Source organism: Terrapene carolina, unplaced genomic scaffold, assembly GCF_002925995.2.
Source record: "Terrapene carolina triunguis isolate 2854851 unplaced genomic scaffold, T_m_triunguis-2.0 Scaffold210, whole genome shotgun sequence".
NCBI lineage: Eukaryota > Metazoa > Chordata > Testudines > Emydidae > Terrapene > Terrapene triunguis.
In genome coordinates, this window is record NW_020664561.1 from 40,894,745 (window position 1) to 40,922,210 (window position 27,466).

Genomic DNA, 27,466 nt, shown 5'->3' on the forward strand with positions numbered 1-27,466 from the left:
CTAACAGAAGTATTGGGAGCATAATCTTTCGTGGGTAAGAACCTCACTTCTTCACAGCAAGGATTTCACTGTTAAGCCAAGCTGGTCGCCTGCCATATTTACTATTCTTTCTACACATCGGGTTGGTTTGTTCCTGCAACCTCAATAAGGATTCTTTAAAATACAGCCAGCTCTCCTGGACTCCTTTCCCCCTCACGTTATTCTCCCAGGGGATCCTGCCCATCAGTTCCCCGAGGGAGTCAAAGTCTGCTTTTCTGAAGTCCAGGGTCCGTATTCTGCTGCTCTCCTTTCTTCCTTGTGCCAGGATCCTGAACTCGATAATCTCGTGGCCATTGCTTCCCAGGTTCCCATCCACTTTTGCTTCCACTACTAATTCTTCCCTGTTTGTGAGCAGCAGGTCAAGAAGAGCTCTGCCCCTAGTTGGTTCCTCCAGCATTTGCACCAGGAAATTGTCCCCTACACTTTCCAAAAAACTTCCTGGATTGTCTGTGCACCGCTGTATTGCTCTCCCAGCAGATATCAGGGTGACTGAAGTCTCCCATGAGAACCAGGGCCTGCAATCTAGTAACTTCTGTTAGTTGCCAGAAGAAAGCCTCGTCCACCTCATCCCCCTGCTCTGGTGGTCTATAGCAGACTCTCATCACGACATCACTCTTGTTGCTCACACTTCTAAACTTAATCCAGAGACTCTCAGGTTTTTCTGTAGTTTCATACCGGAGCTCTGAGCAGTCATACTGCTCTCTTACATACAATGCAACTCCCCGACCTTTTCTGCCCTGCCTGGCTTGGGGGCACCCAAAAGTTTCAGATAATGGGGCATTTGAACACACAGAAGTGCTATTCACGAACACAGGGCTGCATGGAGGACATGCTGTGGATTCAGATAACTAGGATTATCAAATAAAGGGAATTTGGATAATTGGAATTATATTGAATTTCACGTAGGGTATATAGCTAGTTTACAACAATATTTTGACATCAGTTTTGAAGGTCTTTCTAATATAGAGAGGGCATCCCCAATTCCCAAGATGCGGATATATAACTGACTCTTGGAAAGCTCAGGCTTCTGAAACATACACCTCACACTGCGCACCACCCATCTATACACACACTTTTCATAGTTAAGAGGCACTTCTTGTTAAAATAATCTGAAGAGAAGAAATTTAGAATGTCACCTAATCAACAAGATCATAACATTAAGCTCGCTCGTATTCTCTTTAGCTTCTATTTCTTGTATAGACATTTAGATGTTACAAAGTGTCATCAAGCAAAAATGCATAACATGGATCTCTCCGATACTTACTGAATCTTGGGCCTTGTCTACACTACAGAGTTTTGTTAACACAAGTTACACCGATGGACAGCCACCGCTGTAATTAAACTGCTGTTTCATGTCCACACTATGCTCCTTGTGTCGATGTAGCGCATCCACAATAGCACCTCTTGCATCGACACAGAGAGCAGTGCACTATGGGTAGCTATCCCACTGTGCAACTGGATGCAGGGAGCTTTGGGAAAGTTTTGCAAGGCCTGACGGGGGCAGGGAGAAGTGCAGTGTCACATGATGACGGCTTCTCAATCCCATCGTTCCACGGGCATCCTACTAGATTGATAACTACTTTTCAACTGCCCTGGTAACCTGCAACCTAATCATCTCGGTCAGAAAGCATGGATCCTGCACTGCTATTCAGTATTGTGCTGTGCGTTATGAACACAAGTATATAAGAGTAACACAACGGGGGGCTATTCAGCTGGAGGAGCGTATTAACACTGAGCCACAGTAATGTTGTTGACGTAGTGTACTGAGCCTGGCATTGTTTGTTTGTAACATGCTATGAACCTTGTAATGATCACAGTGTGTGCCCGAAAAGTGACACATTTTAAATCCCTTTTTAAAGTAGCACTCAGTAATATGACCAAACTGACACTGCTGAACACTAACACAAGAAGCCCACATAAGTGTGTGTGTGGGTGAGTGTGTGACAGTGAGTATGTGTGACAGAGTTACAGAGACAGAGTGTGTGTTGGGGGAGAGTGAGTGTGTCGGCATGCTATCTATAAATTCAGACAGCAGCCAGAAACAACCAATCCTGAGACAGAAGCTGGTGCAAAGACAACTAGCACAGCCTCTTCTCCCCACAGACCGAGGAGATCCACCCACTTCCCTGCAGTCCAGGCAGGAGTGCGGTTGCTGCCAGTAGCTTGCCTGTATTGCTGGCTGTAGGGCAGCGGAGTTCAAAACAGTGAGCAAAGCGGTCATGGTGGGCATTGTGGGATACCTCCTGAAGGCCAGTTACGGTGATGTAATGAACACAGTGTCTACACTGACTCTTTGTTGATCTAACTTTGCTGCAAAATGCTCTACGACTCTCATCAAGGTGGTTTTATTTGGTCATCAAAGCAGGAGAGTTTTGTTGGTGGGAGGAGCACTGTAGGGTGTACACCTCCACTATTTTATTGACAAAAGCTGCCTTTTGCCAACAAATTGTGTAGTATAGACAAGGCCTTATTCTCCCTAAGGAGAAAAAAGACTTTAGCTTAGCATATAGGAGCAGAGGCACAAGGTTTTGAGTCTTTTTCAAAAACAACCAAAATGCCAACACACACACAAAATAGATCATATGCTTCTTCATGTAACACATATACTTACTTTATTGGTTATATATATAGGCTGGTGTTGATAGTGGAAAGAAGAATGATGGAGAAAGACCAATTTTTTCTGCTTTAGCATAATTCTCCCCAGAAGTACACAGTTAAAGGTACAGCATGAACTTTAAATGTTACTTTTATCTGAAAGTTTTACCAATGATTTTTACAATTATCATTTAGATTATTACGACTGAAAGAGATTAGAGAAATTACATTAAAAAATGCAAAGCCTAACACAACACATTAAAAATAATTGGCTACATTTCAAATTGATAGTGTCCCTTCATGGAAAAGTTTTATGCAAAGTACATTTTACCAAAAGCATGAATTACTGGATATTAGTCATAATTTACTTAGTATTTTGAAAACAAAGCACATACTTTATATTACCCATGGCAGAGAAGAAAATTAATTTAGCATTAATAATTCTTAGGAGGATGTGATCTACTTTATCATAACTGCATTATAGTGCAATGGCTTTACACATTGAGCAAGAAAGTTATCTGTACATATCTAAAATTTGAGTATACTTCATTCACATTTTGAAACAACTGCTTTCAAAATATTTACCTTAAAAGAATACTCCAGTCTCACAAGGAAAGGAAAGTTCACTGCTTGCAATATTCTCTTTTCATTCAGCGTGTGTTCTATTTGCTTCAGTTTGACAACCTACAAACAAACAATCTTTAAATTTTTCAGTCTAAACAGAACATCTTATATCTTCCAATAAACATATTAAAGTTGTTGAACTGAAATGCAAAACATGTAGATACACGTGGCTAAATGAAAGGCTTTCTAGTACACCTCTACTCTGTCCTTGGGAGCCAAAAAATCTTACCACGTTATAGCTGAAACAGCGCTATATCGAACTTGCTTTGATCTGCCGGAGTGTGCAGCCCCGCCCCCCCCCAAGAGCACTGCTTTACCGCGTTAGATCAGAATTCGTGTTATATCGGGTCGCGTTATATCAGGGTAGAGGTGTACAACAACAAACAACAACAACAACAACGTCTTATTTAGAATTTCTTTCCTTAAATTTTTAAGAGACTTTACAATTCTTAAAACATGGTTAATGGATATCTTTAGTAATTAGAGGCCTTTTTATATCCCCAAAAGTGGAGCACAGGAACCACTGGGGCAAACTTAACACATCCATGACAATGTACCCAGCCGACCTGATGGCAGTCACCTGCAGCAGTGACAGGGTAGTGAATCTCCATAGCCATTTGATGCTGAGACTATCAATAAGGGTGTCGATTAGTCCTAATGATGAGTTTTGTGGGTGAAACATACTTACTCACAAGGAACAGGACTGAGACCCACTCATTTTGCAAAGCCCACAGCCAGGAGAAGATAATGGAAAATTTGGGTTTAACTAATAATTTCCTTACTCAGAACAGTCGCATCTGCCACACTTCACAATGGGTTTCGTATATTCTCCTGTATACAGTAATTCCAAGGCCTCTTAACAACAGTGTCAAAATCTGAGTCTTGTCCTCTGCTTGGAGGCTACTATAAATGCTTCACTGCGAAACACAGTAAATGGTAGGTTCCAGCTCTCTGTTCTTCTATTGCTAATAGGAAATAATTCTATTTCCTTTTATTTAACTCCAGCATTAAGTAATCACTCCGATTTTCCTTACTTCCCATCACCCAATTTATCAATACCCCATTGTGAGAACTGGTGGAAGTGCTTATGACTTGAGAATTATGTTACTAATGCTCTGGGTTAGCTTTGAACTGGTTACCTAAAGGCGAAAGGCTTTGTATCCCATCTCATTATCAAGGTACTAAGCTATTAAAGTCTCTCTAAGGTGCATTAATTTTATCAAATAATATAGGCTTTCTAAAGCAATTTTAGGTAACATGTAACATTTTTTTTTTTAAAAACACAAAACAGAGCAAACAAGCCCACGAAAATCAGGGTAAAATTGGAGCCACTCAAAAACAGTGTTTTTGTTAAATAGAAATCTGATCTTACTATTGTAAATAACTGATATGCTAGGTTCCCAGCCAAATCTGAAAATTTACTTGTATTAGTTATTTTGGTTGCAAAATAGCTGTAATATGTAGAAGAGCACTCTCCCCTTCCTCCCCCCTCAAAATTTTGTATGAGAAAGCTCTCTCTTTCGTTTTTGGGGGTTTGTTTTGTTTTAAATGTTTCTTCTGACAGAAATCACAAACCCAGATATTTATACTCACCAAATCAACTCAGTTTGCCCTTTCAAAAAAGTAATTATGTAATGAAAAAACCAAGCAATCACTTTACAGATATGCTGTACCAAGAAAGGACATACTTGAAGTTTTTTTAATTACATTTTTAAGCTTTGATGGACCTTGACTTAGAATACAGAAAGGAAACACTGAATCACCCCTGACATTCAGGGTCCAACATGTTATGTTGTTATTGACTCTAGACAAAAGCTGCCTCCATGACCACAAACTCTGTGGACTTCCAAGGGATTTTTAACTGCTGAATCTGGTGGAGTTTTTGAGAAGGAAATATATCAAATTCATTTGTCTGTGGAATGGAAGGCAACTTTCTTCAGCTGACTGACAATTGCATACAATTCTCTTTTTTAATCAGTCAGATCTCCTCCCCTCTCTCTTACATGATAGGACACCACACACAGTAACAAGATGGTAACTAGAATTCAACATAGAGTAAGGGTGGTGATTGTTTGAGTGACCTCTAATATCATAATGATCTAAGAACTCTTGGCATGGCACAGATATACACTTTGCTATCGCAGGGATGTAATTTGTAAAGTCAAAATGGCTGAGAACTTAAAATCTGGATGGTAACAGATTGCAAATCCCAGTGATGACAACCTGGTAATATGCTGAACAAAAAGTGCTCTCAACCATATTTGTAGCTGTTTCCATTTCTTCACACTGACTCAGCCATTTTAGGCTTCAGTGTGATACACGGATTGACATTTCTGGAATCTTATTATATAGATAATCTGTATGTGCAAGAAACTGAATTAAAATTGCATGGGCAACCTTAATTCTGACATTTCCTAATTTTTGAGCCCTTCACTTTGTAATGTTCTTTTAATGTATTTTTTTTGCATGAAATTATTTATATAGTATCATAAATGTGTCATAGTGCCTTACAAACAAATAATATGAGAAGTCTTAGTCTTAGGACCTTACAATCTGAATTACAAGTATTATATTCCTGAACAAGTTCTAGATGAAAAATTATCTGCAAACCATAAAAACCTGTCACCATAAAAATATGCTTTACCATAAAAAATAAACAAAAGTTATAGATTAGTTTAAAATATTACTTTGCATCCTAAAATTCCAACTTTGTTTAAAATGAAATTTAAGCAAATTATAGTGTTTATTGAATCTAAAGTAGATGTGATTAAAAAAACAACTATTAATAAAATGTAGAGTGGCATAACAGAAGTGATTCAAACCTTAGCAAGGCATTTCAATTTTCAATAGATAGCAAATGTATAAAACAGCAGCTCTCTCTGTAGTCTGTGGAAAGCTGTGCATAGTGTTGGCTCTCCTCTTTATTTCCAGCTGCTAAATCAGAGAGCTAAAAATATTTTCAATTCTTTCCTAGATTTACTCCTCCATCTAAGGGTTTGTCTACACTGAGAAGTTTCTGCGCAGTAAAGCAGCTTTTTGCGCTCAAACTGCAGCCATGCACACACTGTCAAGCCAGAACGCAGAAACTCCTCAGTTGCAGTGCTGCAAAAAAACCCACCTCGACCAGAGTCGTAAGGCTATTTGTGCAGAGGCTCAAGCGCTCTATTGCCAGTGTGGACAGTTGATTGCTTTCTGCGCTGTAATTGGCCTCTGGAGCTGTCCCATAATGCCTCAAGTGACCGCTCTGCTCATTGTTTTGAACTCAACTGCCCTGGAGATATGCACCCCTCCCCTTTAAGTGGGTGTGTGAGAGAGAGAGCGAGCGCACGGCCAGGGAGGAAGGCGGGGGCTGGTGTGTGTCCCCCAAAACACAGTCTCTCTCTTCTCCATACACACATACACTTCCTGGCACACACTCTCTCCCCCCCACACACTTCAGTTGAAAAGCAGCTGGCAATGTAGTAGGATGCTCATGGAACAATGGGATTGGGAAACCTGCATCATGTGATGCTGTGCCTGCCCCATGAGGCATTGCAAACCCTTCCCAAAGCACCCTGCGGCCAGTTGCACAGTGGGATAGCTACCACAATGCACTGCTGTCTTTGCCATTGCAAGAGCTGCTAATGTGGATGCGCTCCAGCATCACAAGGAGCACAGTGTGGACATGCAACAGTGGCTTAATTCCAGTGTTTTAATAAAAGTGGCATAACTTGTGGCGCAGAAACTTGCTAGTGTAGACACACCCTAATTAAGCAATTACTATAGCTGTTACAGGTATGTTATATGATCATGAATGAACATGGAGTATGACTATGGTATAAAGAATGGAGATGAAATGATCCAACTAGGCAATCTCTATTAGCTTGTGCTCCACGCTATGAAAAATTTGTCGACTCTTGATCCAAAGTGTCCTTCAAAGTTCTTGAGCTACATTGTATCAACATGTAGCAAGATAATTTTCAATTTTAGAAGCTCACTATACACCAGGTGTTCTCAAATGGGGGGTCGGGACCCCTGAGAGGGTTGCGAGGTTATTACATGGGGGGTCACGAGCTTTACGCCTCCACCCCAAACCCCGCTTTGCTTCCAGCATTTATAATGGTGTTAAATATATAAAAAAGTGTTTTTAAATGTATACGGGGGGTCGCACTCAGAGACTTGCTATGTGAAAGGGGTCACCAGTACAAAAGTTTGAGAACCACTGCTATACAAATACAGTTTGCTTATGCTGAAGAATGTTTGAGCAGATTCCATCTAAACCCTAGTCAGTTACATTTGAGCAAAAGATAATTAAAAGCGAAAATGTTATTTTTAAAATCAGCTGTTTCTGTACTTTTTTAACATGATCTTTTTAGCATATTCTGTGAAACGTCATTGTTAACGGTTGCTATGAAGCAAAGACATTCCTGAACAATCATAATTGAAAAATGTGGGAACTACCTAATAAGAAACCACTAATTAGACTTTCTTTAAACTCTATTTGAAGTGTCGATAGTACTAATTGTAGTAAGCAAAGAGTACGGCACATGGTATATATTTAATCAGACCCATGTCAAAACAAAATCTCTTCTTAGTAATATCTAGTTAATAAATTATGTGTCAAATTCTCTGAACTTGACAAGTTTTACTCTTTAAAATTTAGTGCCAGTACAATAGATATTGTTTATTTTGCACACATATAGGATTACCCAATCTAGTGATACCAGGCTATTTTAGTGGGCAGAGTAGGAGCAGTGAAGCAGTGAAAGCTGCATCACCCTGGATACAGGACAAACAGCAGACAACTCCTTCGAAAATGACTGCCTTCCCAACAGTCAAAAATCCAGCAAGACATAGGAGTAGCTCACGCATACAGGGCTGCAAATTCAAACAGCCAACTGGCCTATGCTGCTCATCTTTGTTCCCTTGGCACTAAGTTCACCTGTCCTGGCAACATGCAGCCGTCTGTTGAGTGGGGAAACAAGGAGTGGCAAAACCCAAGAAAATAATCAAAATTAGGGCTGTCAAGTAATTAAAAAAATTAATTATGATTAATCAGTTTTAATCACACTGTTAAATAATATTAGAATACCATTTATTTAATTTTTTTCAGGAGTTTCTATATTTTCAAATTTAAGCTCTGGGCTGGGGGCTCTGGGCTTCAGCCCCCCCTACCCTCCCCGCCCACTAGGGATGTCAAATTTCTGATTGCAGAAAACTGAACACCCTTCCCCCGCCTCTTCTCCAGGCCACGCCACTTCTCACTCCATCCCCCCTCCCTCCTTCACTCGCTCTGCCCCACCCTCGCTCGCTCATTTTCACTGGGCTGGGGCAGAGGTGGGGGTGCAAGAGGGGGTGAGGACTCCGGCTGGGGTGCAGTCTCTGGGGTGGGGCCAGGGATGAGGGGTTTGGGGTATAGGAGGGGGCTCCGGTCGGGGGATCTGGGCTGAGACAGAGGGTTGGAGTGTGGGAGGGAGTCAGGGCTCTGGCTGGGGGTGAGGGCTCTAGGGTGGGGCTGGGGGTGAGGAGTTTGTGGTCCAGGAGGGGAGCTCCTGACTGGGGGGTGGGGCCAAGGGGTTCCGAGTATGGGAGGGCGCTCCAGGATGGGGCTGGGGCTGGGTGTGGGTGTGTGGTCCAGCTGGCGGTGTGGGCTCTGGGGTGGAGCCAGGGATGAGGGGTTTGGGTTGCAGGAGGGGGCTCTGGGCTGGGACAGGAGTGCGGGCTCTGGGAGGGGGCTGGAGTGTGTGAGGGGGTACAGGCTCCAGGAGGGAGTTTGGGTATGGGAGGGGGCTCAGGGCCGGGGTAGGGGGTTCGGGTGCAGGAGGGGGTGCAGGCTATGGGTCTCCATGCGCTGCCCCTGTCTGCAGGAATGGTCCCTGCAGCTCCCATTGGCCGCAGTGGCCAGCATGTCCCACCAGCTCCTAGGTGCTGGGGCAGCCAGGGGACCTCCGTGCACTGCCTGCGCCCCAAGTGCCGACTCTGCAGTTCCCATTACCCGGGAATCACTGACAGGGGCAATGCGCAGAGGCCCCGGGCCGCCCCTGTGCCTAGGAGCCAGAGGGACATGCCGGCCACTTCCGGGAGCTGTGCGGAGCTGGCCACTGTGGCCAACCGGAGTTTTGGCAGCCTGACTGGAGCAGTCAGGGTCCATTTTCGACTGGCCATTCTAGTCAAAAACTGTATGCCTGGCAACCCTACCCACCTGCTGCCTGGGAAGCTGCAGGCTTGGATTGCTCTAGCCCTCCCTCCCCCGACTCCAGAGCTGCACAGCCCTCCCGCCGCTGATGCCTCTCACCCTGCCCCCAGGTATGCGCTTAATGCATTAATTTTGCTTTAAGTTAATTGCAGGCGTTAACTGCGATTAATTAACAGCCCTAATCAAAATAGGTTATAACAAAGAAAGAAAAAAATCCACACAATATAAAAAGAAAACATAATAGGACAATGGACAAAAAAAGAAAAAGATGGGTGAACAAAACATATTCTCTTCAAAACACTACAAATCCAAAGAGCCAGGGAATGAACTATGAGCATCCGCATACAAGTGTGAAATGCTATGACTAGACTGCAGGATTTATTTTTTACTTATGCCTTTTCAAAAAAAATTGAATCCTTAGGACAAGGTAATTCTCTCGCAGAATTGTTAAAGAAAAGCAACAACTCTATTTTCCTGTCTGAGGCAGAAGTGCCAGCTAAAACCCACCATAATAGCATGAAAAGTGAAAATAATAGGATGCAACACTTTTTCAGACCACAGATAATGATTTCAATGAACAGCATGCTCTCTGCTGGCAAAGACAGTTTTTAACCACACAAATTAGTATAATTATAAAATGCTCCAACCTTCTGTTTATCCAGTATCTTCATAGCATAATACTGTTCTGTGGATTTATATTTCACCAACATAACTCGCCCAAATGATCCTGTTCCAAGGGTTTTTTGTCTCTCAAAGTCATCTAGGCCAGCAGTATTCTACATGTACACAAAAAAGTATAACAGATTAATAAATAATGATTACAGTTTTGGTACATAGAGACACTTAGTGATGGGAAATGTAGTCATTTATCAAAGAGGATGGATGCAATTTCTTCTGTCAAAACTAAAAAACTAGAGCGCTAACTAACGTTAATATAATTTCACACAATGAACCTGGATTGAGAGAACTGTAATAGTGCTTGCATTAAAATAGAAAAGGGACTTAATTTAATGTATGTTTAAAAATGACAAATATTGTTATCAAAATGTTATGCAGCAAGCAGTGAGAATTTAGCTGCAAAGAAATCATGATGTTAACACAAGAAAAAAGAAAACAAAACCTGCAAAAGATTACAGTCACCATCAAGTTTCCAAAATTAAGTGCTACAGAGAATTCTATGTGGGAATGTATTGAGGAACTACTATTCATACATTGTCTAGAATTCATATTTGAACACATTTATAAAAAAGAGGTCTATCACCTCAATGTTTGGATGCTATTTGAAAAGTAAGTAAAATTACAACTTTTCCTCCAAATAGGAAGCATATACTATGCCAAAGGATTACGAACCAGGAGAGAAATTTCCAAGGGGAATGTCCAGGATATACAAGGTGTCCTGTTACAAAAAGCCAGTTGTAATAGGACATAAGAGTGGCAAGATTCAAATTATCAAATTGTCAGTAAGAATGAATTTCATAGCAAGGAACCTATCACTAAAATGCTCTTTCCCAAGCTTCTGAAACCAACAACCGAAGCATCTTTGCTGATCTCAACTGCAATTACAAATAATGCGGTTAAATTCTTTGCATGGACACTCCCTCAACAGTTTTTGAACTGAAAATATCTTCAAGTTTCTGTAGCTCCCACCACAGTAGTATCTGAGTATTGGATACTGAACTCATTTCCATAAAAGCTACTAGTCAGAGTCATGCAGTGCATTTGTATTTTAAATCATAGTTCCTTACCTGAGGGGGGCTTTCCCATTTTCTTAAGAAATCTTCTTTGGCTTTAGCTAGGAACTCTTTCACTGAAAATACAAAAAATTTTCTCAAGTTCAATTCACTAAACATGTAATGCAGCTGTTTGAAACATGTATCTATTAAGTATGGTTTCTTTAAATAAAAGTACATGATAAACTCTTCAGTTCTCGAACACTAAATAGATGAATTGCTTTTACTAAACACAAAGCAAGCACCAGCATCTCTAAGATTTCTACAGTACCTCCAGTAGACCCCTAACTCTCTTGGAATACTACATATTTCTATATAAATTACTTAATCTACTTTAAATCTAATGGCCCACAATACTGTACATGCAAGCAGTCTTTAAGGTGATGTTAAGCATTCTCAAATTGATTGGAAAAAACCTGCACTTTGCAAATAATCTACATTCATCTAAGGCAAAGTTATACTTTCAATAATTGGAGAACAAAATAATTCTCATTGCCTTTTTTTCCCCATCACCTTTATTTAAAGGCTGATTGCAAGCAGAAGTACAAATTGTACAGCATTATCGCAAGCAAAGACAAAACACAGGGCTACAACACTGCACATTAGAGATGCCCACAGTCAGAGAATAAACTTTTAAGGTATTATTTTCCCATTTGAAATTAAAGCAATGTAGCAACAGTACAATTCTGGACGACTGTTTAAAATGTGCACTAGCATATTGCAATCCAAGATCACTTTTCAGATATTTTAATCCTACGTCTTTATCAGCCAAATCAGTGTAGGATATTTTATAGATGCAATGAAAAACAGGGGCTTTTTCAGTTTTTATTGTTATTCTGAAACATTCAAAGAATCACCATTAAGAACTCATGTTTATTTTGTTTTCTTGGGGTCACTCCACATAACACGAGATTAGCAGTGGTAGGTTTTCTGTATTGATGAGTTTTGCTACAGGTGATTTCTAAAAAAATTCAACATAATCAAGCATTTTCTGAGTGGTATACAGAAACATATTTTAACAAGTATATTGTCATTTCTGCTGCTAAAAAAGAAAATACTGTTTTATGATTGGCTAAAAACAATCATGTGATGAGTCAGGATGTTCCTATTGTTTGCTTACTCAAAGAATATACATGCCTCATTTATACAGAATATTTTTTAAAATTCCCCTACCATTGCTCTAGTACTGGTGCAGCTCCAGCGGTTCTAGCAAATGGTAGGATCCCTAAAGCAGACTAGCTACTGGTATTTTTACTACCATGCCATCTAGATCTGAAGTCAGACAACACTAGGATAAAAATGCCAGTGGCTGGTCTGCACTGCTGGCACAGGGGAAGAGGCATCAGTGCAGGGGGAAATTCAGAAAATCCTCAGAGCAGATGCAGTCTTAAAGACATGAGCAATGTTTAAAGCAGTGTTGCCCAACTTTATTACGCAGGAAGGCCACGTAAACCTAAGCACAACCTTGTGTGGGGCAAACAGATTCTACATATTTTAACTAGATTTAAAGTTACCTGGGTTGATTTATATTTTAAGTTCAGCTTGTTTTGTATGTATTTAGATAGGTTGTTTCTATCCAATGTCCAGTATTGTCTAATTACACATTAGTGTAAACTAAAATTATGTAAACATGATGACAAAACTCTTTCACCTAATCTCATTTAAGGAGAGTAATGGCTAGGGCTTCCCCTGGCATGAAACTCCTCCTTACTACAAGAGGAACTATGAACATCTGATTTCACACCTGATTGTCTTTGAACCAGTAGGGAAAGAAGAATAGGGCAGTCACTTTTTGACCAAGTTTTATAAACCTAACTTTGAATTACATTCAGGTAACCTGAAAAAATATTTCATGTTAATAAAGATAAGAAAAAAACAAAACAGTTCAGGTTTTGTTTTATTTTGGGTTTTTTTGGAGTAGGTGGAAGAACATCAAAACTTATGGAGTATGTAGCATTATTACATAAAGCACTTCACCCCCCTACTGCAGAGCAGACCCAAAAAATTAACAAAATGTTATATGTTTTGTTATTCCTCACTGAATCATATTCTTTCATTGACATTTTTGGCCTCACTGAACATCCCCAGGGCATCTGTCATTGGCTGTTTAGTGTGTGTGTGTGTGTGTGTGTGTGTTTGTGTGTAAAATTCTTCCATATTTAATTTCACAGATACTTTATGAACTAGAGCATTTTACAAGTAATCATCCCTTTCTACTCTATTCTAATTATGGAATAAAACATGCTAAATATTAAAAAATATATAGCATTCTGGAGAGATATTCAAGTTGCCTGAAACATGAGCAAAAAATGCTGTTCAACCCTAGAACTCCAAGAGGCCACGGGAGTTCTTCTTCCATCTAAATCCTCTACCTTATCCTATGTCGCTTTTGGTCTGCTCTCTTCAGAGGCAACGTTAAAAATAGCTTCTTTAAACAAAGTTTCTGGATCCCACTTATTTATCCTTTAAATATGCATATTATAACATACTTCATGTTTACAGTATGTTACAATGTTACATATAGTATGTTATAATTAACTGAAAAAAAAAGCCCTTACCATAAAAACATCTGGAGGTAAAATTTTCAAAAGCACCTAAGTGACTTAGGAGCCTAAGACTATATCTACCCTACAGACTTCTATGTTGGTCAGGGGAGAGAAGAGAGGTGATCCCTGACCGACATGCTCACAAAAGCCCCTACTGTAAACGTAGCTATACCGGCAAAGCTGTGCTTTTAACCAATATAGCTTGTTTAGCTCATGGAAGTTGGGTTTTACTAGACTGGTGAAGAGCGCATCTTTATGAGTATTGCTGCATCTATACTAGTAGCGTTTTGTCAGCCTAGTATACTGATATTCCTACACAGGTAAAGCACTTCTAGTGTAGACATAGCCTAGGTCCCATTTTCCAGCCCTACCAAGACTCCTAAGCCCCAGTAAAACTCAAATAATTGTCAGTGTGACTTAACCACTTAAATATCAAAGAAACTTTGGAAAATGGGAGTTAGGCACTTTTGAACATTTTAACCCTGGTCTCAGAACACCAACACCTGCATTTAAATTTTGTAGGTATTGTTTTTTTAAATACATAAGCAACATTCATGTTAATGGGTTGATACCAGTGGCCAGTACCAGGAAAATATCATACAAAAATCACTTTTTGGGGTGCCAAACTGTGACAAGACCATGTAAAGTGATAGATTTATCAAATGACAACTTCCAAGTTTCCCTCAAGTGCACATTTTAGCCATTTTTCAATGTTATGATTGGACTTGTTTGGTTTTTTATTCTTCATTGTTTTTATAACAGTCTGTGACTTTGGGCTCTAATGAAAGAATGAGCATACCAAAGGTCTCTATACGTTCACCAAGGGTTTGCAGGAACATTCACCCACACAGATGAGATGATCAAGAGAGGAAAGAAAGAAAAAAAAGTTTTATGCATTTCCACAACAAACACATAGAGAAAACAAATTAATTCTAACCTGCTCCCCTAATCCCCCAAGAATAGACTCCAGAAAGAACCAATCTTCCCCCACATAGAGAAAATGGATCATGCTATATCACAGAATGTTTGAGTAGAAGGTACTAAAGCAAAACACACAAAAAGACAACACAACTCACACAGCTAAATGCTCTTATCTAGGAAGAGAAGGTTGCATTAAAAAGTGAAAGTGAAAAGTCATAGAAATAAGCTGTTTGCGAGATTTCTGAGGCGATCGAGTGTTTTTCTTTAAGTTAGTCAGTCCCAACTCAATGATATAACAAATAAATAATAATAAATAAAAACTAGATGTACTGCATTATGTTGGATTACAACTACTATAATCTGCTGGAAGCGGGGCACGGGGGGAGGGAGGTTCGCTTTCCTCTGCAGCACAGGGTCACTTGCAGGTTTAAACTAGTATTAATGGTGGATTCTCTGTAACTTGAAGTCTTTAAATCTTGATTTGAGGACTTCAGTAACTCAGCCAGAGGTTATGGGTCTATAGGCAAGGTTCTTTATCCTGCAATGTGCAGGAGATCACATGACGTTCATGATGGTCCCTTCTGACCGTAAAGCGTATGATTTTTTTCCTGCCCTTTACCTTGTTCTAAAGACTGTTTATGTGAGCGGTACAGTGGGTGTCGGCTAGCACAGAAATAGAAGGCAATATCACCAAAATAATTCACAACAAAAATTTCAGTCCCAGTATCGTACAATAGAGCAACAAACTCTTTCAAAACACTGATTTGCATGAGTGAACCTAATTTAAGGTCTGTGTGTGACTGATTTTCAGCTGCACTGTAATAATTTATGAATATTATATGTTCTGTTTGATTACTATATGCATATACAGAGTTAATGCAATAGCAGGATTGTCAGGAAATGCATTCAGGAAGTTGGGAAGTTAGATCCTAAAATACACTATTCCAACACTTCGTAGACAATGATATTCATTTTGATGCTCATGCTTGATCAACTGCAGAATTCACCTAAATGGTTTTGGACTATCAGGGCTAACGAATGCTTGGGAAGAGAGAACAATGAATGACTACATTTAAAAGGACACTAGGGTTACCATCCGTCCGGGTTTCCCCGGACATGTCCGGCTTTTTCAGTGTTAAATGGCCGTCCGGGGGGAGATTTCTAATCAAGCAGAAATGTCCGGGATTTCCCCCTTCCCTTCATCCGGAGTGCGGCGCGGCTGATTGGACGCCTGGCCTGATTGAAAGCCGCTCGCAGCCACTAGGGCCTCTAGCAGCCAGAGTCCCTCCCCCTCCCCCGCTACCTCCTCCCCCACAGAGCAGCGCGGCAGTGTTTGATTCCACGTGGAGCCCGCAGCTCTCCCTCTGCCGGGTGAGCGGGGGAGCAGAGGCTGCGGGGGCAGGGGGGGCAGGCGGTGCAGAGGCTGCAGGGCAAGGAGGAGCAGGGCAGGCAGGGGCATAGAGGCGGCAGGGGTGCAGGGGCAGGGGGCGCAGAGGCTGCAGGGCGAGTGGGGAGCAGGGGGCACAGAGGCTGCAGGGGCGGGGGGGCACAGAGGCTGCAGGGGCAGGGCAGGCAGGCGGTGCAGAGGCTGCAGGGCGAGGAGGAGCAGGGCAGGCAGGGGGCACAGAGGCTGCAGGGGGCACAGAGGCTACAGGGTGAGTGGGGAGTAGGGGGCACAGAGGCTGTAGGGGCGGGGGGGTGCAGAGGCTGCAGGGTGAGGAGGAGCAGGGCAGGCAAGGGCATAGGGGCTGCGGGGAGCAGGGAAGCACTTAGCAACCCCCAACCACGATCAGAGCGGGAGGGAGGAGGGGGAATGCGGGGTGCTCAGAGGAGGGGGCAGAGTTGGGGCAGGGACTTTGGGGAAGGGGTTGGAATGGGGGTGGAGAAGGGGTGGGGTTGGGGCGGGGCCGGGGGCGGGGAAAGGGCGGAGTTGGGGCAGGGCCGGGGGCGGGACTGGGGCCCCGTGGAGTGTCCTCTTTTTTAAATGTTTGAATATGGTAACCCTAAAGGACACGCTCTCTCTCGGGGTGTGGGAATTGTCAGAGACACTTAACAGGAACAGACTGAGACCCAGGCCCCCCAGAGGTTAAGTGTCTGAGGTAAGCTAGACCTACCTAAGATTCTATGTAGGACAAACATGTGCAGACCTTTTGGAGTTTTTTTTTAAATCCTTTTTCTCTTGTGCTATGTTTTTTTCCTCCTGTTAAGATTAAACAATATTCTGTTTTAAGGAGACAATTTGGGTCACTGTATTCACTGCTGGTCACAAGCTCCTGAAGGGAAAAACTGCAGAGCCTGAGCCAAGTCAGGTCTGCTGGAGTAAGCACGATCAATACACAGGGTACTGCATCCTAGGACCTGGTGTAAGAGTGGGAGAATCGTGGGGATTCCACTCACAGAGATGAAGGCACGAGATCTCACACATTGGGGGTGCACTCAGACACTACAGAGGAGGTCACAGGTACAGCTAGTACTGAACGATGACAATTTGAATTACTCTGCCTTTCTTCCCCTGCCTCCCCCACATGAACACTGAGAGATATGTATTTGTTTTTCTCAAGTACAACCCACCCACCCCTACGAGCCAACAAGCCAGAAATTTGGGGGTGGGGTGGGGCAGGGAAATCTATGGATAGGATGCATGGAAAGAAAGCAAAAATTAAACTGATCAAAACTAAACACTGAGCACTACTACAAACACCGCATCTGCTGTGCTAAATGCCAGTTTCTGCTTGGCATTTAGCATGCCCTTTATCAACACACAATTTAATTTCAATTCCAGGGACTGTGATATAATCATTTAAAATCTGCAAAAATAATCAGGGTCATAAAATGAAATATTCTATGAAATCTCTACTCTCCAACTACTGACACAATATACAAATACATACAGAGAATGCATAGGCTAATCTTGTTTCAGAAAATAATATATTTACTTAGGGTACGTCTATACTTACCCGCTGGTTCAGCGGCAAGCAATCGATCTTCTGGGATCGATTTATCGCGTCTTGTCTAGACGTGATAAATCGATCCTGGAAGTGCTCGCCGTCGACGCCGGTAATCCTGCTCTCGAGAGGAGTAGGCGGAGTCGACTGGGGAGCCTGCCTGCCGCGTATGGACCCGCGGTAAGTACCTTTAAGTTCGAACTAAGATACTTCGACTTCAGCTACGTTATTCACGTAGCTGAAGTTGCGTATCTTAGTTCGAACTGGGGGCTTAGTGTGGACCAGCCCTTAGTTCATTCTGTGAAAAACACCAATTGCTTAATTTTATAGCCCTAGAGCTACCCTTTATACAGATAAATATGAATGTTTTATGAGTGAAACATGGTACACTAACAACTGGAAGAGCGGTATGGTCTAAATATAGGACTGGAATTCTCCAATGTTCTAAGTCCACCTCTTACACCCACTCACTCTGTGATCTTGACCAAGTCATAACCTCGCTATCTCAGTCTTCCCTCTATGAAATGGGAATAATTCGAAAACGCACGTGGCTGAAGTGTGGATTTGTTAACCCCTGTAAAAGTCTTTGGAGATGAAAACAGACATAAGTGCTAAGTATTAGGATGTCTCCCAGGAGATGAATTAGCTTTTCAATTAATCTTCTCCAAATAGAAACCAAATGACCTCACTCAACTGATAACCTCAACAAAAGCAAAATATCTGAGTTTTGACAATGTGAAAGATAGTTGGTAAAAAATAAAAACCAATGCGAGATTGGAGCATGGTATGGGCAAGCTAGTCAGCTCATGCAAAGAGCTCTGTGGCTTCTAGAATTTTGGTCAGGGTCTTCCACGGTGGTCTTTTCTGGAAAGTCTCCAAAATTTTCATGGGTGGCTAGAAATAAGTGATATTTCTAAGAAATAAGTGTGGTTTCCTAACGGAAAAACTTCTGTTTAAATACTGCCATTTTGAAGTTAGTAAAGTAACAGAGTTTTAGGCAAACCTGTACATGTAGAACACTAGACTGAGAACTACTTAGCAAGCCACAAAACATGCTCTTTGAGCCATGTAGCCTGCAGATTTCCTAGTCCTATTATGATAGACTTCCTTAAATTAGTGGGTTTAGCACTCAAGCACCATGGTGACTGGTTCAATTTAAATACAGTACCTAAATCACATCTTGAAAATTAAAATGTACAAGACACCTACTATTCATATATTGATATGAAAGACATGCAGGGGTCACACCAGCAAGCTCCTTAGACAATACCATGGTAAGAAGTACAGCATTCACTCCAGGCTGCTAGGAAAAGATGCTGGGATTTTACAAGAATGCTTCCCTGAGAACCTTGCTAGTGAATTCTGTCTTTTGTATCAACCTGGGTCTTTTGGGTGCCTCATAAATTTGAAGCCCTCCTTAATTCCCAGATTTGCCTGCCAGAAGAAGTGTTTTTTGATCTCTCTCTCTCCCCACCCCATTGCTCCTGTACCCCAGTCCTTTTTTGGGGAGGGGGGTCTCTCTCTCTCTCATGAATACTTCAGTCTCTGCCTGTCCTAGAGTTAAGATTTTCCAAGCTCTAGTGCTTCCCCAAGCAGCAGCAGACTGAAAATGACATAATTCTGGTAAGTTTCGGAGCTGCCCACAAGATTTTGAAATAGCAGCAGTGAAATTAGCCACAGTATTGTTTTAATTTTATTCAGTTGCTGCTTCAAAAAACAACAAGCAATAGCAGGGCTCTGTGGTTATCTATAGTCTCAGAAAGACAGCTAGCTCTGCATCAGTTCAGCATTTTGAATTAAGATCTTCACAACTATGGATACATCTTCACTGCAGGGTTAACCCAGGCTAGCCTAGCACGGGTGAAGCAGCCTCAATGCAAATCCTACTCATGCCAGGCCTGCATAAATGTCTCCATAATAGTGCTGTATTAAAACTAGTCTGCTGGGTTCTCCCAGTCCTATGGTTCTCGCAGTCCATGAAACTGTGCCACTAAGTATTAATCTGCAGGTTGTGCTCTCTCTCCTGTCTACCATGGTGCTTAAGGCTGTGGCAGTGATGTGAGAACAATACTTAAAGTAAATAAACTTCCAACTGGAGTTACGTATTACTAATGAAGTTTTGAATGTGAAAGCAAATAGCATTTGGCAGCAAGAACTTTTAATTAAAATGTCATTAAGGAATTCAGTCTTCAAACCACAAAGTGTTTTGTAGGGCACCCAAATGACTTCTCTGCCTGTTTCTTTCCTGTCCACTAAACATAAAAAAGTGACCTTTGGGGTACATTTCCCAAAATTATGCATCTTATCGATATCACACCACAGATTTACCAAAAGGCTACTGTCAGGTTCAGGCCAACTGGTAGCATGGGAGGTGGATTTCTTGGATAGCATCTCTGTTCATATGTTATAGAAATGCAGCAGAAATGGGGCAGGCAAATCTGGGATGAAAATGCTAGCCAGCGTGGGTAACTTCCAGCGAAGAAGGGAGGAAGTACACAAGAAAGTACAGCCCAGGTAAAATTGTAGGTTATGATTAGAGGACTAACAGAACTCAGGCTTGATTAGCCTGCCTTCTCACTGAAAAGTAGGCAGGTTGCCAGCCTGGGCTGAAGCAAAACCAAAGCTCAAGCCTATATCCTCAGTTATGCCAGCTAGCCCAGGCTTAAAGCACCCTCAAATTCATGATGGAGGCTTTTCTGTGTGGATGGACAAGGGTTAGGGACAACCACTTGGGCTAGAGCCTGAGCTAACTCTGCAGTGAAGACATACTCTATAAAGGGCCAGAATTTGTTTAAAATTCTGCAATAATTAACAGTGTAGCTTCCCTCACTAGTCAGAGCAAACACATACGGGGAATGTCTGCAGGACACCCATGTGCTGGAATACAAATACAAAACAAAAAAATTAGCAAGAGAATGGCTGGGCCAAGAATACTTCACTGCATATAACTAATAGTAAAGGGATAGCAATATTAACTAATCTAATCACACCATTCTGAACAACCTCAGATGGAGGCAGAGGGCTAAGGTAGGGAGTAAGGAGCAGAGGGAGAAAATGTAAGGGAAAAATATGAGGAACAGAGAAGGAGAGGGAGGCAGGATACAGTGATGAAGTAAGGGGGAAAGGAGAATAAAATGGCAGCTGCTGCACCCAAGGGGTAGGTAGTGGTAATTGGAACCTCTTCAATTTGCATGCTCCACACATTTAGGAATGAATTTGAAGCTGAAATGTACATAAATTGAGGAAAACAACTTTCACTTAAAGGCTCAAAATCAGAAGGCAGACAATTTGTTTTTCTTTAAATGGTCTCATTCATGAGTTTAAACTCTTGGCCTTGACAATACTGTAACCAAGTCTGTATTTGAGCCTCAGGCAGTGACATAGTTGTTAAAGGGACTCTTATTAGAGAACCCAACTATTTTCAACTGTTATGGTCCTAACGCTATAAGCAGCAATTTCTTTTTAAGATTCAGTTCAAACAAAGCAGAAGCGTAATGCTCACCTCCCTAGTTTTCGAGTATGGAACTGCAATAGAGTCTTGTATGAGAAGTTGGACAGACTTGTAAACCTAATAGCAAGGTAGGTGCTGTTTCTTTAGCAACCATGGAACGAAAAGCTCTTTTACTGAATTTTAAATGGAGGATGTTTGGAGACCCTTGCATAAAAAGAAAAGGGTAAATTATACTTTCTGTTCCATTCCACTATGACTTCTACAGCCAAATCGGCTTTTTCTTTGATTCTTCCATCCTAGCAGGAGTAGTGAGCTCAAATATACTTCCAATTGTGATCTTTGAGCATTATCCCTTTATTATTAATCTAATCTCTTTAGAATATATAATAGTGGTCCTCAAAATGAAAGAGGCAGTGATGCTGAAAAGGTTAAATGTTAATGTTAACAGAGTGAAACAGTACAATACAATGTGGAACTGATTTTGGGCCTTTCCAGGGAGGCAGAACCAAACACAAATTAGCTAATGCTGAACAGGCCTGACTCAAGAAATGTAAAACCCTGGACTTAAATTCAAGAAATGAACTTTTCTGTATATGCAACATCAATTCATATGACCACAGAGACAACCAAGACTTGTACCAGCTTTGCTTTAAGAGAAGTTTGTTGTACACTTCAGTATGTTTCAACCACTACCCTTAATAAAAAAATCTAAATTTAAATATATTACAAATGAACAGTAGAGATGAAAAAGTGATTATTTTCTTCAGTTCTAACATTACAAAGAATCTAAAACTAAAAACATTAATACTTCAAACAGGATGAATATACTTTATCAAAGATTAAAAAGTCAAATCTAAAAGAAATCACATTGGTCACTTAATCCTAGGTTTAAAAAAAGGAGGCATTCATATCTAAAATGTTGCAACAAGCCCAGAATATTGAGAGTTGAAGATTTCCTGTGGGAAATATGACTGTCATGAGTTTTCACAACTCTCCCACCTAGTTTTATATCAATTCTCTTGACATCTCAAGCACTTGTTTCTACAATACAGGTACATTTTGTCATGGTGCCCTGGAAACAGTGGCTATTTTTTTGGCTAGGTGATCTCTCTTGGGTGGAGGTTGTTTAAACTGCCTGCCTATCCCAGATATATATGAATACACAACAAGCCAATCAGGTTTTCTAGTACAGACAGTAGCATTTAGCAGATAAAATGTATACACAAATTAAATTAAATTTCTATTTATTTGAGCCATCCATCCCTCAAAATTTCCCACACCAAAAGATGTCGGGCAACCCAATCTTTTTCTTTTCTAGAGTACTGTACCTTCCTGGCTCTGTACTAAGGGTTAGACTGTCTCTTGAAAACACAGAACTTAAAGAACTATCGCTTGGAGGACTTGTTGGCCTGCTGTCACAGAGACCATTATTTAAGGTTACTGTATCAGAGAACATGTGTAAAGACCTACAGGTAGCTGATCTGTGTACATCACTCACTGATTAACTTCCTGAAAGCAGGTGACATTTTTATCCCACTTCTAACACAGTACACTACATACAGTCCAAATTTACACCCTTCTTGGGATTTATTTTACTGTTAACTTAAACAGAGAGAAAAACTTCAGCCAGAGCTTGCTTTAGAACTTGCTTGTTTCTAGGGTTGCTCCTTGGAAAACCCCTCTCCCCCAGCCCATAGATACCTCTGCCTCAGATAAACACAAACTCTCATATGTGGCTTCAAGCTAACAGGACAAGTCTGGTCAGGCTACCAGGGTAAATCAGTATAGAAGATCTGCATCTCTATGTAGGGTTTCTGCAATTCACATCATGCCCAAATGCTGAAATATCCCTTGTGGAGTGTACTTTTAATCTTTAAAGGAAATGGTTGCCTACAGTAACAAATTGAGACGTATTAGCGGTCCATTTATAGCCCTTAAATAGCACAGGGACTCTGACTTCCTGAAGGAGGAAGTCATGTGTAAATAAACAAATTTTCACATTTCTATGCACATCAAGTACACACCACAATTTGTCTTCGTCTACGTGAGAAAGGGGTAGGCAGAAACTAGATAAGGCTAATTATACTGTATTGGTAATAGAGCAACTACTTTAGAGAGAGAAATAGGATAAAGCCATAGTATGAGACTGTCCTGATAAGAGGAAAGGCATGAGTTGAACAGAAAAGAACTGCAAGCTCACATGCTATCCTGCTAGAAATGACTGCTGCTAGAAAAATTATCTTGCAAGTGAAAAATAAATAAGAATTGAGTTAACCAGTTCTTACAGATCCAAATTATCTGCTGGGGACTCAAGGGGATATAAGATGGTGTCTAATGTAGAAGACTGCTCTAAAGAATCTGAATAATAAGAGACAGGAAACTACAGTTATGTATTGTGCCTTTAAATAGCATTACAAGTAGTTACCCCACACTCTTAGGGTATGTCTACATGGGGATAAAAAGCCCATGGCTAGCCTGAGTCATGCTTGTGAGGTTTGGACTCTAGGCTGAAAAACTGCTGTCTAGACAGTCAGGCTTGGGCAGGAGCCAGAGCCCTGGGACCCTGAGAGGGTAGAGGGTCCCAGAGTTTGGACTGGAGCCCAAGCCCAAATGTCTAGACAGCAATTTTTAGCCCAGCAGTCTGAGCCCCGCAAGATTGACCCAGGCCAGCAGTGGCCATGATGTGGCACTTCTATACCCGTATAGACATACCCTTAAGGAAGTGAAGGCAAAGTATTCATAAAAACAAACTGGCCCATGTAAAAACTGTAAGCTGGAGGAAACAACTCTTTTGATGGAGAATATTTAAGAGATGCACGAGTGATTAAGCCCTGGACTTTACAAGAATGCCACAGAAGTACCCTTCTTTCTAGAAAACAAGAATAACTTTGTTTAATGTAACCATTTTCTCTCTCATACTCCAGACTAAGTGCAGTGAATTTCAGTATCTGATGACCGGGAACTCTGACACCTGTGTAGTCTCCTTAGCTGACTGCTCCTAGCATGCACTTGAGAGTTCATCTTGAATCCTACAATGTATGTTTTGATTCAGCTATTTTAGGTCCAATAGCAGATAAGTGCACCAAGTTTCTCAAACCTGGCTTGTCTGGAACTGACCCCTTCATGGCAATGAAGTACTCAGCAACCTCACGAAACAGAGCTCTCTATCTGAAAAGGGACACAAAATAAACAACTATCCTGGATGCATGAAGGACAATCAGGAATTCTATTAAATAACCTTTGTTTAGTATTGAAATAACCGTTTATCCAACCTGATCAAAGCCCAAGCTGGCTGTTAAATTTGGTATGTTCCTTCCCCATAGGGGTGCATCTCAGAGAAGGAGAAATTGTCAGAATAAGCGTTTGCCTAGTTTTGGGGTTTTTTAGTCTCAGTAAAGGTGCCAAATGACTGTCCAATCTTCCAAAAAGAATAGACAGGAACTTGAATTTAAAATGTTTTACAAGTTTTGAAATAGAAAAGTTATGCTTAGGGCCCTACCAAATTCACGGCCATGAAAAACATGTCACAGACCTGTGAAATCTGGTCTCCCCCCCGTGAAATCTAGTCTTTTGTGTGCTTTTACCATGATTTCACGGAGGAGACCAGCATTTCTCAAATTGGGGGGTCCTGACCCAAAAGGGAGTTGCAGGTGGGGTTTGCAAGGTTATTTGGGGGGGAGGGTGGTCGCAGTATTGCGACCCTTACTTCTGAGCAGTCTTCAGAGCTGGGCAGCTGGAGAGCAACAGTAGCTGGCTGGGTTCCCAGCTCTGAAGGCAGTGCCCCGCCAGCAGTAGCGCAGAATAAGGGTGGCGATACCATATCATGCCTCCCTTACTTCTGCGCTGCTGCCTTCAGAGCTGGGTGCCCAGAGAATGGAGGTTGCTGATTGAGGGCCCAGCTCTGCAGGCAGCAGCGCAGAAGTAAGGCTAGTAATACCATACCATGCCAGCCTTACTTCCATGCTGCTGCTGGCAGCGGCTCTGCCTTCAGAGCTGGGCGCCTGGCCAGCAGCTCCGCTCTCCAGCTGCCCAGCTCTGAAGGCAGCATTGCCACCAGCAGCAGTGCAGAAGTAAGGGGAGCAGTACTGCAACTCCCCCTACAATAACCTTTCGACCCCCCCCCTCCCATGACTCCTTTTTCAGATCAGGATCCTTACAATTAAAACACCTTGAAATTTCAGATTTAAATAGCCAAAATAATGAAATTTATGATTTTTTAAAATGCTATGACCATCAAATTGACCAAAATGGACTGTGAATTTGGTAGGGGCCTAGGTTATGCTGTTTCAACTATCCTACTCACCAAAAGTGACATTCACTTGATTTGGTCTTCATCAAGCACTGCTCTCTCTCCTCCAATCTCTCTGTTACTGCGTTCCCCCTGTCCATCACGCTGTCATTCAGCCTTCTTGTGATTTCTTATCTGCTCACAGCCCTCTCTTCTTTGCCTTCTCTTCCACTGATTTGGCTGTTGGGTCTCTCCACACCTCATTTTTCTCCACCCTTGACTCTTTGCCCCCTCTCCCATAGCAAGGTCCATCCTGCCACCCCACAGCCCAAGTTCACCCCAAAACCTATGTCTTTTGCACCTCCTCTCATGCTGCAAAGTGTCTCTGGTGAAAATCCATGACCAGACTGACTCCTTATACTACAAATTCATTCTCTCCTCCTTCTCTTCTTCTATCTTCTTAGCTAAACAACTTTCTCCAACTTAACTGAATCCCATGTCCTCCATCTCAGCTGTCTTTACACCACCTTTAACTCACACCTCAAACCCTCCCCACTGCTCTTCCGGCCTCTGCTTCTCTCCACACAGGATCTCACCAAGAGAAAACTGACAAAATACAATGTGACCTTGCCCCTCACCTTGGCTCACCTTCTGTTTGATTAAAAAAGAGAAACAAAAGAAATAGTATTTTTCAATTCATCTCATACAAGTACTGTAGTGCAATCTCCTTATTGTGACAGTGCAACTTACAAATGTAGAATTTTTTTTATATAACTGCACTCAGAAACAAAACAATGTAAAACTTTAGTGCCTACAAGTCCACTCAGTCCCACTTCTTCTTCAGCCAATCACTAAGACAAACAAGTATGTTTACATTTACGGGAGATAATGCTGCCTGCTTAGTCACAATGTCACCTGAAAGGGAGAACAAGCATTCGCATGGCACTGTTGTAGTCGGTATTTCAAGGTATTTATGTGCCAGAAATGCTAAACATTTGTTTGCCCCTTCATGCTTCGATTTACAGATTTTATCTTTTTACAGTGCAAGTATTTGTAAAAAAATCTATATATATATAAAGTGAGCACTGTGCACCTTGTATTCTGGGTTGTAATTGAAATCAATATATTTGAAAACGTAGAAAAACATCCACAAATATTTATAATAAATTGGTACTCTTATTGTTTAACAGTGCGATAAAACTGCAATTAATCACAATTTTGTAATCTTATGATTAATAACGGTTAATTTTTTTAATAGTCTGACAGCCCTACCTTAAACTCAAGCTAACTGCCTTGTGAGGGTATGGGTTGAAGCATGAGTGCTGTCAGTGCTGGAACTAGTAATGCAGTGGTGATGCAGCAGTTCCAGTTACATTACCTCATAATCTGCTAATCCAATCACCCTGTTCTGCTAGTCCAATTACTTTGTGCAGTTTGAGTGCTGTTTTGGAGTATGGTCAATTTTAACTCCACACACTCAAGTAGGTTACCTGGAGTGGAGCAACTAAAACATACTAACTTAAGCTAAATGTTGTAGGCAAGACAAGGCCACTTAGGGATCTGGGGCAAAATCAGTACTTGGTCCTGCTAGTGAAGGCAAGGGGCTGGACTCGATGACCTTTCAAGGTCCCTTCCAGTTCTAGGAGATAGGATAGGATATCTCCATTTCAGAAAGAAAGGGCCATGGAAAAGAAAAGGTCATGCAAATGCAGGAAGTATCTGCACCAACCAGATAGATGTGGTAGCACTTGTATGATAGGAGCTTGAGAGATCAGCTGCCACCTCTGTTTGGGCCCCAAATTGTTCTTCCAGCTCGTGTAATGCAGTGATGGGAAAATGGCCTTAGTGAAGGCTGTGGGACATTCTTTTGATGGGTTTGGGACTCTCTCTATGCCTGATGCAAAAGAATCTGGAGATGTAGGTTTGTGGAATCCATCCACAAACAGAACATGCAGCCTCTTTTTATTCTAATCTGTGAACAAAACTTTTCAAAAGACCCAACAAAATCTATGATAAAATGCAATAAAATAACCTACTTGAGTCACAAAATTCAAAGCTGATGTAACTGACTCCATCAATCTAATTTTTGTGAAGTCACAAATCAAATTGTGGGGGGAAAAGACAGGAGGAGGAGCTACCCATCAGCCTACAAGGGGTGATATATATGTGTGTGTGTGTGTGTGTGTGTGTGTGTGTGTGTGTGTGTGTGTGT

The 27,466-nt window shown here is 41.5% G+C and overlaps 1 protein-coding gene across 3 annotated transcripts in view; it reads right to left on the reverse strand.

Moving 5' to 3' along the window:
• LOC113407230 (cAMP-dependent protein kinase catalytic subunit beta) overlaps positions 1-27,466 on the reverse strand; it is a 120,025-nt gene that overhangs the window by 26,414 nt on the left and 66,145 nt on the right. For 2 of the 3 annotated variants that reach the window (XM_026655466.2, XM_026655464.1), the window contains exons 2-4: positions 11,179-11,240; positions 10,081-10,209; positions 3,220-3,318 (exon numbers count right to left, since the gene is read on the reverse strand). In XM_026655466.2, coding sequence (XP_026511251.1) covers positions 3,220-3,318; positions 10,081-10,209; positions 11,179-11,240 — 290 coding nt within the window. Of the gene's footprint in view, positions 1-3,219; positions 3,319-10,080; positions 10,210-11,178; positions 11,241-14,508; positions 14,518-27,466 lie in introns of all 3 variants that reach the window. The other variant, XM_026655465.2, reaches the window with a different exon arrangement.